This window comes from Equus caballus, chromosome 29 (assembly GCF_041296265.1).
Source record: "Equus caballus isolate H_3958 breed thoroughbred chromosome 29, TB-T2T, whole genome shotgun sequence".
NCBI lineage: Eukaryota > Metazoa > Chordata > Mammalia > Perissodactyla > Equidae > Equus > Equus caballus.
The window spans coordinates 29,184,618-29,199,841 of record NC_091712.1 but is presented as its reverse complement, the minus strand read 5'-3'; the positions used below and the strand labels follow the sequence as shown (position 1 = coordinate 29,199,841).

The 15,224-nt window shown below is 38.4% G+C and overlaps 1 protein-coding gene across 4 annotated transcripts in view; it reads left to right on the top strand.

Annotated features, from left to right (window-relative positions):
* The window catches only part of STAM (signal transducing adaptor molecule), a 74,610-nt gene that overhangs the window by 56,460 nt on the left and 2,926 nt on the right, over nt 1–15,224 (top strand). For all 4 annotated transcript variants that reach the window (XM_001498179.6, XM_023632104.2, XM_070255244.1 and 1 more), the window contains 5 exons: nt 4,184–4,272; nt 6,130–6,217; nt 6,686–6,740; nt 7,294–7,447; nt 9,207–9,382. In XM_001498179.6, coding sequence (XP_001498229.3) covers nt 4,184–4,272; nt 6,130–6,217; nt 6,686–6,740; nt 7,294–7,447; nt 9,207–9,382 — 562 coding nt within the window. The remainder of the gene's footprint in view (nt 1–4,183; nt 4,273–6,129; nt 6,218–6,685; nt 6,741–7,293; nt 7,448–9,206; nt 9,383–15,224) is intronic.

The following is a 15,224-nucleotide window of genomic DNA, read 5'->3' as shown; positions in this document are numbered from 1 at the left end:
GCGTGTGTGGGCCTGGGCTGTGTTTGCCCCAGCATGTAGATCTGCTGCCATCTCTGCTTGAGGTTTCAGACTGCTGTGCTTGGCAGGTGGGGCTTCCTTCCTGGGACCTGAGCTAGGGCTGTTCCTTGGCCACACAGGGGCACAGTGAGTTCCTATCCCTGTCAGGAAAGTGAACCAGGTGGGCTCAATGCTGCTGCTGCCTTTACCCACAGCTTCTTGGGACACGTTCCGTCTTTTGGGGCTCAGCAGCACTATGAGTGCTTGCTTGGGCCTGGGGTGTGCTTGCCCCAGTGTGTTGATCAGTTGCGGTCTCTGTTTACAGTCTGTGGGGCCGCTGTGTTTGGTAGGTGGGGCTTCCTCATCAGACTGAGCTAGGGCTGCTCCTTGGTGGCACAGGGATATGGTGGGCTCCCTCTCCTCGCTGGGAGAGCGATCATGAGCTCAGGCCAACGGGTACCACTTCCTATGGTCACCCTGGTGTGTGTTCCCACTTTTGGGGCACTTGCACCAGGCTGGAAAGCATTCATGTGCATGCATAGGGCTACCAGGGGAGAGCAGGGCAGGCTCACCTATCTCTGCCACTTCCTAGGCGCCAGTCCATCCACCCTCAGGTGTACCAGTTGTCTGTGTCTCTCAGGTGTCCTGTAGTGCTGGGTGGGCTTCCTCCATTGGTCAGTGAATGTCCATTTAGTTGTAGTTCAACAGGGGAAGAGACAAAGGGAACAGCTGACTCGGCCATGTTGCTGATGTCACTCCATCATCAGCTGATAAAAGTATAACAAATGAAGTGTAACCCCAAAGAGAATTTGTTTTTTTCTGCTTGAGGAAGATTGGCCCTGAGCTAACACCTGTGCCAATCTTCCTCTATTTTGTATATGGGATGCCTCCTCAGCCTGGCTGATGAGTGGAGTAGGTCCACACCTTGGATCTGAACCTGCGAACCCTGGGCCATGGAAGTAGAGCGTGTGAAACTTTAACCACTTGACCATGAGGCCAGCCCCTTGAAACCATTTCTTTAGTGTCTAGCCCCAAACTTGGAAGCATTGGCCTCTGAACAGCGTAATGGATTTCCTAAGTCCTCATGTAAGATATACAGAAGGTGTCGTAACTAAGCATATAAACGGTGTTTTGTTTGATTTCCAAACCTTTGCTGACCAGGAGAAATAAACTAGAGTGGGCCAAAGAGGGAAAGTGATATTACTGGCAGGCATACTGCTTGCAAGAGATGTAATTTCCAGGAGCTTATCAAAACATTTGTAGACAATTCACTATATTTATACGTAATAATGCATTTTAATGCATCTTCATAATGATGAACTTGAGTCATCAAGATTGTCATAATCTCCCTCTATTTAAGAAAACAGAACTATGTTCTAGTCTAGAAAGATTTCTATTAGCAATTGAAATGTTTAGAATTTTAAGAGTTTTTGTATATAAGTTGGTAAGCTACGGTTATCTGGCAAAATTTCTCATCTCATCTCGTCTTTCTATAACGTCAGGTAGAAGGAATCAAAGAAACTTATAAACCACAAGATGCTTAGATCTTTTTTAGTTTACAAGAATTTTAAGAAAAAGGTATTTGTGTTTTATATCTTTTTATTTTCAACAGCACCCAGTACTGAATATTATCCAGAATACAAACTACATAAATATTTATACAATAAATGTTATGTGTGTGTATGTTAATGATAAGATCCTCTTTTTTAAAAACAGAAGAAAATTCTCTTTCAAAAGAAGGCTTTAACAACAAACCAGACATTACAGATCTCTGCTAAAACAATGCCCTCTCATAGTTATTGCCTGGTTGTCTTGTGTCACTTTTATAGAGACAGATTCCTGATACCCGTTCGTTTAATAGAGTTCTTTTTTGTTAGAACTTAAAAAAAACATGTTATAGAAATTTGTTTACATGGCACTGCGTAGTGTGCCAACTTTTAACCTTGGCTGATGGTAGTGTTTCTTTGGGTTTTTTTGCGGGGGGAGTGTTGGATTTTTTTCCTGAATCAGCTGGTGGAAAGGAGAGAATTTTCTTGGACTTCTGTTGAAGATGAGACCCAAGATCTCATGTAGATCATGTAACCATCTCATCTTTTTTCTCATCATATAGCAATGCTCTGTAAATGAGTATTCTAGCTCTTCTCATGTGTTTCACCCTGTACCACCTAAAAGAGAAACAGGAGCGTCAGAGCTTATGTAACGGAGTTACAGTTCTCAAGCTTGGAAGACAAGTGCTATCATGATCCTCATGGCATCATTCTTTAAGACGAAACAGAAGTCCACTTCACTCAGTGTGTGAAGTAGAAGTACCTGCCCTGCTTAGCTTGTTTTTGTTTTGTAGATGCAGTAAGATACTGTGAAAGCACTGTATCTTTTATATATATATATAAATAATATTTTATATGTGTATATACACACACACACATAGATGCATATATAGTATTAGTGTTAGTATTCTCTCTTTCTAATACTAATAGTATTAGTATTTCTCTATGAGAAGAAGCACTGCAAACTTGTGCATGGTCAGCTCTTAGGATGTGAAGTCTACCCTGTGTTCTCTTACGTGTAGCAGCCAATGCAGTCCCATCCTACATTTCTACTTGTTAAAAGCTCAAGGTATAAAACGCCAAAGTATCTATAGCAGGTGTCTCTTTTTCCCCCATGAGAAAATAAAATCAACTGAAACTTTTTGTATGTAGAATTTTGCTTTATGGTGACTTGAATGGGATAAATATGTTCCTTATGTTGGAAATTAAACTATTTCCATTTTATACAGAAGCACACAACACAGAATATGGAAGCAATAGGACTTCTTGTTCTCAGGGTAAAATCACAGGCCAGATTCTAGTAGTGTGGGCCAGTAGAGCTAGACAGAGTGGCTTTCAAATCCAGGCTCTGCTGTCTGTTAGTTTTCTCCCATGCAAGAGTTTATAATCTTTTTAAGCCACTGTTAACCTCCTTTATAAAATGGGCATATCTCGAGCCAGGCCCAGTGGCCTAGTGGTTAAGTTTGGCACGCTCTACTTTGGTGGCCTGGGTGCGGTTCCCAGGTGCAGACCTACGCCACTCATCAGTGGCCACACTGTGGCGCTGGCTCATATACAAAATAAAGGAAGATTGGCAACAGATGTTAGCTCAGGGTGACTCTTCCTCAGCCAAAAAAAAAAAAAAAAGGGCATATCTTACAGGATTCTATTGAAGATTCATTAGGGGAAATGTGATATTCCATTAAGCAGATTTAATAGTTTAGTAAATGTTATTTCCCTTCCTTAATTCTGTCCCCTTCCCATCCCCCTTTCCATCTTTATTCTTAATATTTTTATGAATACTGATTGGCCACATTGATACAAGGATGAAGAATCCAGAAAGGAAATTCATTCCTTTAAAGCTCTGTGTGTCTCTCCATTATTATTTTGGAGAAGGTTAATTGCTATGTTAATCACAACCTTATATTTACTAATTTGAGTTACTAGTTATATAATTTGAGTTACTAGTTATATTGAATGTTTTTTAAAGATTGCTTTGTTGAGCAAGAGAAATATGTGCTTCTGGTCCGTGGTTGGCAGATCCCTTAATAACTGCTTTTTCATTGTGAAGAATAACGTAACTAAAAAGTAAAATTTTACAGTTTAGTGGAGAATTCAGATGCCTGACAAGGCTACTTGTAAAGTTCTCCACTGCCCTGGATGTTGTTCTGTTGATAAAAAGTTTGAGTGGTGTGCTGGAGACCATATAGCTAATTTTCTAATTCATTACGTTGTAATAGCACAGTCTATCAAACGAGACTTTTCTTTGAAAAAACTGGTAATTTAAAAAGGATTTATTTTCAATTGCAGAGTTCATTTATCGATTGTAAAACTTTGCTTTTTGTCCACTAATTTACTAAATTCTCACATATAGTAGGTGATTAATCTTTGTTTCAGAAATATGCCTCTCATTTTTAGTGAAATATCTTTTATGGGAAATGTAAAATCTTGAGAAGAGACACTTAAGAAATCTTGACAGAGTTCATAAAGTAATGTTCTGTCATTATTGCCTAAATCTGCACCTAATTATTCTTTACATAGAGTCTCTCAGCTTGAAGGGAATATAAGAAAAACCCAAATTTTCTCTTGAAACTTAAAGTGCTTTAAAATAGAATTTTAAATTTATTATAAGGAAAAGATAAATGTTACCTGTTTTACAGTTAAAACGGAGAAAAAGACGGTACAATTTAGCGATGATGTTCAGGTGGAAACAATAGAGCCCGAGCCGGAGCAAGCCTTTATTGATGAAGTAAGTGATTTCCTCCAAGAGAGCAGCTCCTGCTTGGCATTGAAGTTGAAATACTTTTCTTGTCTTCTTTAAAAAAATCGGTTACTTGATTAATGCGTGCATTTTGTTGTTAGAAAAATTCTAACAATAAAGACAAAGCAAAGTTTCCTTGAAACTTCCTCTCTAGTCCCATTCTTACCATGTCAGTACATATAGTTGTGCTTTATTATTTTAAATTCCTGCTTGATATCCCACAGAGTGGATTTATCATGATTTAATTATTCTATTGTTGGATGCTTAGGTTATTCCCAGTTTTTTGTTGTTTTTTTTCTATTACAAACACTATTGTAGTGAGATTTTTGTTGGATATATTTTAAAAGAAGGTGTGACTTTTATTTTTAAAATGTCACTATTTAATGCTCTGTAAGTTATAACCTTTATAATATTTTAAACTTATGATGAAAAATGAGGTGTACTCTTCAAAGTATGTGAAGGGATTTACAGATTTGTAGCCTTCCTTTGGGGAGCCAGAGCTGCACGTTTGCAGCGTCCTCTTCGAGAGCGGACTGTAGAAGACTGCACTGAGAGCCAGGGGGCCCCCTGCCTCAGGGAACGTCCCATTTGGCCGATTGCGTTACAGAAGAAAGTGCGTGTGGAGTCAGACTAGTGGTCTTATTTCTCTGAGAGTAGATCGTTTCAGATGGGGTGTAGTTTTCTGTAAACAAAGCAAAAATTATCCACATGTTAGTTGACACTAACTCTCATTTTACCCCCCGCTTTTTTTGCTGTAGGCAAACTTTTCTGACATGTGCCTTCTTTTTTAGAGTATTTAAAATGAAAATTGTGAATCTTCTATGTTGAAAAGTAGTATCCATTTCAAAATATAAGATTTTTTTGACTTAGAAGAGTTTTTTGTATACTTGTGTCACTTTCACTCTCTAGTGATTAATTCATCTTAAACTATTCTCCTTCTCTACAGAATATAGAGTTTTGTTTTGGTTTAAATAGCTACTTTGCATAGAATTGGTAGTCTTTAAATTATTTACCACATGTACCTTTATTTAGTAGCATGACCACATAAGAACTACACATAGAAAAAAGTTTGTAATTCTACAGTAGTATTCTTTGGTACATGAGATCTATATTTTGATTTTTAAAAACTTACATATAAATACATGTATACTTATGTAATGTATGGATGTATTTGTGTAATGATGGCTTCGTTAGTTTTCACTGGTCTTAGAACAAAAGAGACTGAAATAGGTCTGAGTCGTTGCTTTGAGATGCCTTCCAGCCTTTCCCACATAGGAGAATGGAGAAACCACAAATCCTCCTCCTCCTTTTTATGACAAATTGAAACATGGGTGGAAAGGAAATGTAGAATAAATCTTTTCAGCCCCACTTAAAGGAGAACAGCTGTAATATAGCTTAGCTTTGCCTTGCTAAACAGCTGCTGTGCTCACCATGGTGGAGAAGTAATGACCGAGTTGTTAGTCATGAGTAATGCCGTCTTGAGAGAGAAGTTACACCTGTCAGCATGGCAGGGCGGCAGCTGCTCCACAACAAAGTGACACAGAAATCCACTAGCATGACATAAGAGATTGAAGAGCTCACATGTTGTGAGTTTAAATGTGGCTCTGTTTCTTCTCATGTAAGAGAATGTCTGCTAACAGTTTCAAAAATAAGTAGGAAGAGCTTTCAAGGCTCTAGCTTCATGTGGTACTAAAGAGAATTCATAGATACTAAATATACAAAAGCAAAATTGGAGTCTCTATACCTATGAATTACAAAAGTTTGCTATCCATTATCTAATAATGAAGTGAGAACACGTTGTATAATGATTTGTTGCTTTTTGTATTAACTATTTAATTCCTATAGGATAAAATGGACCAATTGCTGCACATGTTGCAAAGTACAGATCCCAGTGATAATCAACCAGATCTTCCAGAGTTACTGCATCTTGAAGGTGAACCTTCTTTTCCAGTTACCTTGCAAATAAAAAATAATTAGAGGCATATCTAGTGTTCTATTCTAGAATGGTTTTATATTTAAGTAAAATTGAGAATGATATAAAAATGTTAACATTTCTCACTCTTCTATGACCCAGTCTCACATTTATATGCAGTTTAATCCTTTGGTAGAATTCAAATTCTTATACTTTTCTATCCAAATTAAGTATTTTATTCAACATTTTAGAATGTTTTAAAATGAAAACTTATATTTAAAAAATTTTGAGATCAAAACAATCAATCTAAAGTATTAATTTTCTAAATACCCAAGAAAATAAATCTTGGGTTCTCTGGGCTAAGGTTAATTAATATAATTTTTGTTACTCCAAATTAGAGCTTTTATTTCTTAAATTATATGAATTTCATCAAAGATTTGCTTTCTTTTGCTGCATTTTCTTACATTTCTTCAAATCTTGTCATCTTAGCAATGTGTCACCAGATGGGACCTCTCATTGACGAAAAGCTGGAAGATATTGACAGGTAAAGGAACATGTGCTGTATCTACATTGCGTACCTTCTTTCTTGAAGTTTGACCCTAAACTGCCTACTGAGGTAGAGCTGCCATTGTATTTTGTTTTGTTTCTAAGCTGTGTCAAAGGAACCAGTTCTCATTCACTTCTTTTCTGCTAGATGTGGGAATTAGAATTAGACCCTTCTGTCCTTTTCTTTTTTTTCAAAGTGAGGATTTATGTCACCTTCAGTATATAAGTCTCTTTTAAAAATAAGGGTTAACTGTTGTAATCATGTTTGCTCTAAGTGGCATTGCCACAACCCACAAATGACCCCTCTGTTCTTAACTAGGGAAACCTAGATATTTCAAATACAATGAGCTAGAGTTCTCCCAGCACAGCACCCAAACCTTGAACAGTTTTGTTTGCCTTGAAACTAAAATACAGGATATTTTCTGTCATCAGATTAAATTTTTAATAATGTCTACTTATAGCACTTTTTGCTATCTTTAGGTATCTTATTATTTAGAACATTTTATCATTTAAATAGCAGTTACATTTCAAATTATTGTATAATATTTCAGAAAACATTCAGAACTCTCAGAACTTAATGTTAAGGTGATGGAGGCACTTTCATTGTATACCAAGTTAATGAATGAAGATCCAATGTATTCCATGTATGCAAAATTACAGAGTCAGCAGTATTATGTGCAGTCATCTGGGGTTTCTGGTTCTCAGGTAAGCTTTTAAAAACTCAAGTATATCATTTTAAATTCTCAAATGTATTTGAGGTTATTTGAAATAGCTGTGTTTTTCTAAAATGTCAAGCTTTCTAAGAGTAATGTTTAGAGTAAAAATAAAGTTTAAAATAATCTTTTACTTAACAAGTAAATGTATAATATACTAATTATACCAGTAGTTCTTATTTTAAAAAAACTTTTTCTGCAGGGGTGTGCATCAGAATCACCCACCAAGCTTTTTAAAAAAATGCAGATGCTTTTTAAAAAAATACAGATATTTCGGTCTCACCACAGACCTGTTGAATCACAATCTTCAGGAAGGAGGCCCAAATATCTGTATATTTTTAAAGCTTCATATGTAATTACCTGGTTAAGAACTGCAATTTTTGTCTGAGTGAAATTTCTGATTATTGCTAAATTCTGAGTATCTGTAGTTTTCGGTTTTATAGTGAGCCGCCTTAATCTGGATTTTTCCCCCTTCTTTACATGAGAATGCTTGTAGTGCAGTTTTCCCTCTACTCACCCCAAGCAACAGTTTCAAGAGCCTCTTTCCCACACACTCAGTAGGTTCAGGGTATGGGGAGTAATTAGCCGGGCACTCCATTTTATCCATGGAAAGTGGTGCAGACTTTGTGCAGATTAATGTTTTTTTAGCGTGGTCCATTTCCCCTGAAATGAGGGGCCAAAACCTTGGAGATGAAAAGTCAAGCCTGAGAACCTTGGGGCTAGGTGGCACCTCCTCATGGGTGTTGATACTAGTTTGAGCCAAAAAAACAGACAAAGAAACCCTTCATGTTCAGTTTACATAGTACAAAAAAAATTGCACGTGTAAGGACTGGAAAGCTGTGTTAATAATAAAGACCTTTTGTTTTCTGATGTATGGTGAGTCTCTATGGCTTACCAGAATGGCTAAGATGATTGTCTTGTCTCCTGACGATTGTGTTGCTATCTTAACTGTTGGTAAGAGTCTTACTACATAGACAGTGGAGTTCTCTTTTCACACGTGAAATGGAAAGATCTAATGAATACTACAGAAGATTACAACACTGTGTATGTTTAAGATTTGAGGCATTTAAGACTTCCATCTCTTTAGATTAAAACAAGTATAGTTTTTAGATGCAGGAGTAGTCAAGGGCCAAATCCGACTTCCTACATAATTTTTTTTAAATAAAATTTTACTGGAACACAACCGTTCTCATCTGTTTATGCATTCTTTCTGGATGTTTTCTGTATGGGCGGAGTTCAGTAGTTGTGGCAGAGACATATGGCCCACAAAGCCTAAAATATTTACTGTCTGGACTTTTTACAAAAAAGTTTGCTGACCCCTGCTTTAGAAAGTTTCAATAAACTGTAGTTTAGGAAATACAAATTCTATCTATAAGCAATTGCCATCTATTGATGTAAAACAATGAATTAAAGACACTTCTTAAACATCCTTTGGGGTTCCTTTTAGGGAAGTCTTTAAAATATCAACATGGGAAGAGAGATTCTATTAGTATGAAGTTTCAAGGTAAGTTTCTTTACTGCTGTTTGGAGATGAACATGAGTTTAGCTGATGTTTATGTAGGAACAAAAATCATCAGGAGCCCACTTCACTGAAAAGTGCTTTTTAAAAGGCTGTTAACAGAAGTAACTTTAAAAAAAGGGTAGAGATGTAGTTGTTGTTCTTTTTGTAACTGAATGCCTCTACAAAGAGTGTTTGAAATGCCTATTAAAATCGTGGAGGACCTAATATGCTTTATCATGACCTGGTCTAGGTGTATCCGGGGCCGCCTCAGAGTGGTGCTTACCTGGTTGCAGGGAATGCACAGATGAGCCATCTCCCGAGCTACAGTCTGCCCCCGGAGCAGCTTTCTTCTCTCACCCAAGGCGCAGTTCCACCGTCTGCAAACCCAGCCCTTCCCAGTCAGCAGACTCAGGCTTCGTACCCGAAGTAATTTGATTCCTGACTCTTGTTCATAGTTAGTGCTGTTAAAACTCCGAAGTGCCCCCATCTTATCTAACTATAAGAACTGGAGAAGAAAAACCGGGGGAAGATGTTATCGCTGATCCCAGATGGTCAGCCCTGCTTAGTGTGATGTGTGGGGTCTGCAGGAACCCCTGCAGTGTTGCCATCCTAGCCAGCTAGCCAGGCCTCTGTCTTACTGACTCATTGAACTGCTGAATTCTGGTGTTAGCTGTGTATGTTTTATATTCCTATCGTAATTTGTTTTTGTTTTTATTTGTCTATGATGATATTTGCTAAGGATTTTAATGAAACAAGTTTGATAACTATAATTTATTTTCTACAAATTTCATATAAAATCAAATTTTTTTGTTATTGTTTTAAAATGTTTAGTTCTGGGCTGTCTCTTAGACAGATATTCTCTTCTTCTTGCCCAGTGTTGGGATTTAGTATATATGACAGCAAGATAAACCATTTGAACAGAGGTGGTGCAGGAAGCCATATGCCCCTGTGGCTCGTGGGGCAAGTAGCTGACTGTGAAATGATGGGCCCATTGTTTTGGTCATTTGCTTATAATGCCCCCTGTCATGTCTTTAAATGATTATATTTATATACTATATAATTTAAAATTTTGTTAATACCTTTTCTGCTTCAGTGGGAATCTAAGCTGAAGTCTTTCCTTTGAAGTGAATGAGAGATAGGCTGTAAGAGTTCACTGGTGTGTAATTCTAAAAGTCGTGATATTCTGACTCACAACAGAAGTTTCTTTGTGGCATGGGTACAATTCCTAGAAACCTTTCCATCAGTGTTCCAGTTGCCCACAAGTACTCCTGTACTGTACTATTGTCTTATTCATCCTCAAAAGAGTCACACTCTGGGCATGCTTGGGGATTTTCAAACCTTGTCTTGTGGTCACATCTAGTATTCTGAAGTGACCTTAGAAGGAGGGTAATGGGGAGGCCCATTATAGGCATCAGAACACAGGACACTCCCTACTGGGTTATAGAGCTTAGGACAAATTTTAGGTGTAGCTCTTTCTGTCCCAGGACTTTTTTTTTTGTTTAGTTGAAATTTGGTGAAAGTATATACCCTTACGTGGAAAATAAGCACATCGGCAGGGAGCAGCTGTTCTTAGAAGAGTAACGTGCTGCTTTGAAACTAGATACAAAGTGAGTAGATGCGGGGGTTGTTGAGAAGTCAGCTGGTGTGCATGAGTTATGTAGGAAGCCAGTCCTCTCTTACTGTCACTTGCTGCTCTGGCTCCTTTGTTCCTGGAGGTTACTTGGAACCGTTCTTGGTTGAAGGCCTTGAGAAATTATCCTTGTATGTGAGATAACCTGTTGGTAGGTGCTTCAGCCATGATGTGCTGTAGAGCGGTAGCACCGTGTTGCTGTTTGCTGGGGGTGGCTCTGTCTGCTTCTGCAGTCAGGGTGTGAAATCTCCGGTGCTGGGCCTGGGGCCTGACTCGACTCTGATATGCTGTAGCTATTAATGTCACCTCTCAAAAACACATGTAGATTTCAACAGTGATTTTGTAGAGCATTTCCTTGAAATATTTAGCTCTCTTTGCTGGCTAATTCCTATTTATACTTTAGTTCTTAGCTTTGTCTCTTCTAAAACACCTGTCTTGCCTTCCCACCTCTCCAACACTCTTCCTCCTCTGTTTCTGGCACAGGACCCCAGCACACCATGTTCTGTCTTATAATCGCCTTTGGACTTGTCTGTATCCTCACTAAACTCTCATATCTCTTTCACTTTTATATCTACACTGTGTAGCACAGAGTTTTACACCTGGTAGAAACTCAGTAAATATTTGATAAATAAATGTTTAAATGTTGTTAAGAATTTGAAGTGCTATGTTAGGCCAGTGAGAGAGGTTTTTTAATTCCTTGCAAAGGCTTTGAGGCAATTTTTAAAAAGGTAAATAAATGTGTAGCATATATTTATAAATATGTAAGAACAAGTGTGTGTGTGCTTGTGTATTTAAATGAGGAAATGGCTGGCAAAGCAAGTGGATGACAGATGTGGAAGGAGCAGGAACTGGACTTAGAAGTATACCTGATAGAGGTGTCCTGCACGTTTGACGCAAGCTTTCTAATTGTAAATCAAGGTCAATGATGAAATGTTCTTTTCTTTCTGTTTTTAATAGGCACTTTTTTGGTACCCTGTCAGTTAATATCGAGGAGGCAATTTCGTACACTTTTACATATAGTTTTGGTTCTGGGGTATCACTTTTCCAGACTTCTGTCACCCTAGGATGATCTCACTGATAACTGAAGAAGGTGGTACTGAAGCAGTTTCTAAACCTGCCTGTAGTGATGGTGGCAGTGATATACTAAGCTGACCAAAGCTATGTACATATTTGTCCATTATTTCACTTTATTTCTGTTAAACAGCTCTTTATTGAACATTTAGTCTGCTCCAGACACTATGCTAGACACTTGACAATAAAGGGTGATGTAGAGCTTTTTTTTACTTCCAGCTTTATTGAGATATAAGTGACATAAAATTGTATAAGTTTAAGGTGTACAACCTATTGATTTGATACATTTATTTTTTTTCCCTCTTTTTGAGGAAGATTAGCCCTGAGCTAACATCTGCTGCCAATCCTCCGCTTTTTGCTGAGGAAGACTGGCCCTGAGCTAACATCCGTGCCCATCTTCCTCTACTTTATATGTGGGACGCCTGCCATAGCACGGCTTGGCAACCAGTGCTGTGTTTGCACCCGGGATCCGAACCAGTGAACCCTGGGCCGCCGAAGTGGAACGTGCAAACTTAACCGCTGCGCCACCGGGCCGGCCCTGATTTGATACATTTAGTATTGTAAAATGATTACTATCATAGCATTAGCTATGACTTTCAGTGATCACATAGTTACTATTTCTTTTTTGTGGTGAAAACATTGATTTCCCCTGTTAGCAACATTCAAGTATATGATACGGTGTTATTAACTGTAATCACCATGCTGTGCATTAGATCCCAGACTTGTTCGTCTCATAACTGGAAGTTTGTACCCTTTGTCCAGTAGCTCCCCATTTCCTCTGCTCCCTGACCCCTGATAACCGCCACTCTACTCTCTGTCTGTCTGAGTTTGACTTTTTTAGATTCCTCATATAAGTGAGATCATAAAGCCCTGAAGTCTCATCCAAGTTGTGGCAAATGTCAAGGTTTCCTTCTTTCTCATGGCTAAATAATATTCCATCATGTGTGTATACTACATCTTCTTTATTAATTCATTGATGGACTCTTAAATTGTTTCCATATCTTGGCTATTGTGAGTAATACTGCAGTGAACGTGGGAGTGCAGATCTCTCTACGAGATCCTGATTTCAGTTCCTTTGGATATATACGCAGAAGTCACATTGCTGGATCACATGGTAGTTCTATTTTTATTTTGTTAAGGAACCTCCAAAATGTTTTCCATAGTGACTGACTGTACCAATTTCTATGCCCACCAGTAGCACACAAGTGTCCCCTTTTCTCCACATCCTCACCAGCACTTATCTCTTGTCTTTTTTTTTTTTTTTTGAGGAAGATAGCCCCGAGCTAACTACTGCCAGTCCATTTTTTTGCTGAGGAAGCCTGGCCCTGAGCTAACATCCGTCCCCATCTTCCTCTACTTTATATGTGGGACGTCTCCCACAGCATGGCGTGCCAAGCGATGCCATGTCTGCACCCGGGATCCAAATGGGCGAACCCCGGGCCGCCGAGAAGCAGAACGCTGCACCACCGGGCCGGCCCACTTGTCTTTTTGATAATGGCCATTCTAACAAGTGTGAGGTGATATCTCATTGTGCTTTTGATCGGCATTTCCCTGATAGTGATGTTGAACACCTTTTCATGTACCTCTTGGCCATCTGTTTGTCTTCTTTGGAAAACTGTGTATTCAGTTCTTGCTGTTTTTTAATAAGGTTGTTAGGTTTTTTGCTATTGAGTTGTGTGAATTCTTTATATATTTTAGATATTAACCCCTTATCAAATATATGATTGCAAATACTTTCTCCCATTCCATAGGTTGCCTGTTCATTTTGTTGATAGTTTCTTTTGCTGTGCAGAAGCTTTTTAGTTTCATGTGGTCCCGCTTGTTTACTTTTTGCTTTCGTTGCTTGTGCTTTTGCTTTTGCTGTCATATCCAGAAAATTGCTGCCAAGGCCAACGTCAAGGAACTTTTCCCCTGTGTTTTCTTCTAGGAGTTTTACAGTTTCTGGTCTTAAGTTTAATCCATTTCAAGTTCATTGTTGTGAGTGGTGTAAGACAGGGATCCAGTTTCATTCTTCTGCAGGTGCTTTTCCACTTCTCCCAGCACCATTTATGGAAAGGCTGTCTTTTCCCTCTTGACTAGTCTTGGCTCCCCAGTCATATATTGGTTGACCATTGATTTCGAGTTTCTTAGCTGTAAGGTACTTACTGGCTAGTAGAGGCAAACATACAAAAAATATGTAATTACAGCATAAGTTACTAATAAAGGTATATGCAGGGTGTCTTAGAAGCCTCAGGGTTCAGGGAAGGTTTCCAAGAAAATATGCTCAAGCTATTATTCTTAGCCTAGAGGAAGAAAAGGAAAGATTTTCTGTCGTGAGCAAAGACGTAGTATGACATGGCATGGTACCCATGGAATGAGTAAAATGGGGAGTTGTGAAAAACGCATAGTACATGTTGGGCATTACCAGCAGTACAGTGTTAGTAAAGGGTTAAACTCTGTGGTGGGAGAGGTGAGAGACACTTGGGGTTATTGACAAGGATAATGAATAGTCCTGGATATTGTGTTAAGGAGCTTGGGTCTTACCTGGGAAAGCCCATAAAGAACTGTAAATGGCAATAGGATAGATGGATTCATAGCAGATAGGTTAGAAAGCAGGAGATGATGTATATTAGGCAAGAGATGATTACTGTCTAACTGCAAGATATAATGATAGAGATGGGAAAAGAGTTATTTAGGAGATTAGCAAATTATTGCTAAGGCTGACGAGGTGGGGAGATAGTGCAGAGCAGAGGTATGAGAGAGAAGTATTGAGTGAATTGCTGGGCTTTGCTCTTGGGCAACTGGGTAGATGGTGGACCTGTAAGTTGAGAAAAGGGATATAGTACAAAGTGGGAATGATTACAGTAATAGCTAACATTTATGGGATGTTTAGTAAGCACCAGGCACTGTGCCATATGCTGTACATGTTTTAACTCATTTACTCTAATAACGTATGAAGTAGGTATACGATTATCCCCATTTTATAAATGAGGAAACTGAAGCAGGGAGGGAGGACTAAGACCCCACTTAGCTAAGATACAAAGCCAGGCATTTGGCTCAACATTATATTATAGCATTATGGTGGTCCTTACTGATGGAAATAATAGCATGAAATCTGACTTCTTGTAATATTTTGTGTCGCACAACACGACATATGGAATGGTAATGGGTGATGATGCCTTTAAGCGTTACTTAAGTGGTTGCATCAGTGAGTGGAATGCAGCAGTAAATGACTATCTGTATATTATAATAATGAGTGTTTAATTTGTGCAGAGTACAAGAGCATTGAATTTACCAACAATTGATTTATAAACAATCTAGCAATTGAAGAAAAATTTAGAAATAGGCGGTAGTTTGAAAATATTGGGCAATTGCCCATTGACTAGCTTATTTTAACACATTTTTAATAGAAATGTGGGAGAAAATTTCGATGTTAAAGCTCCTGATATTTCTCTTTATATAGCTCATCTTGTCTCTTACACATAATAGAAACTTAATATCAGGGTGGGAATGGGAAAAGAGGAGGCAGGGATGTGAATAAAGGTAACTCTGAAGGATTTTTTTTGTTTTGGTGGAATAGGAGCTGTG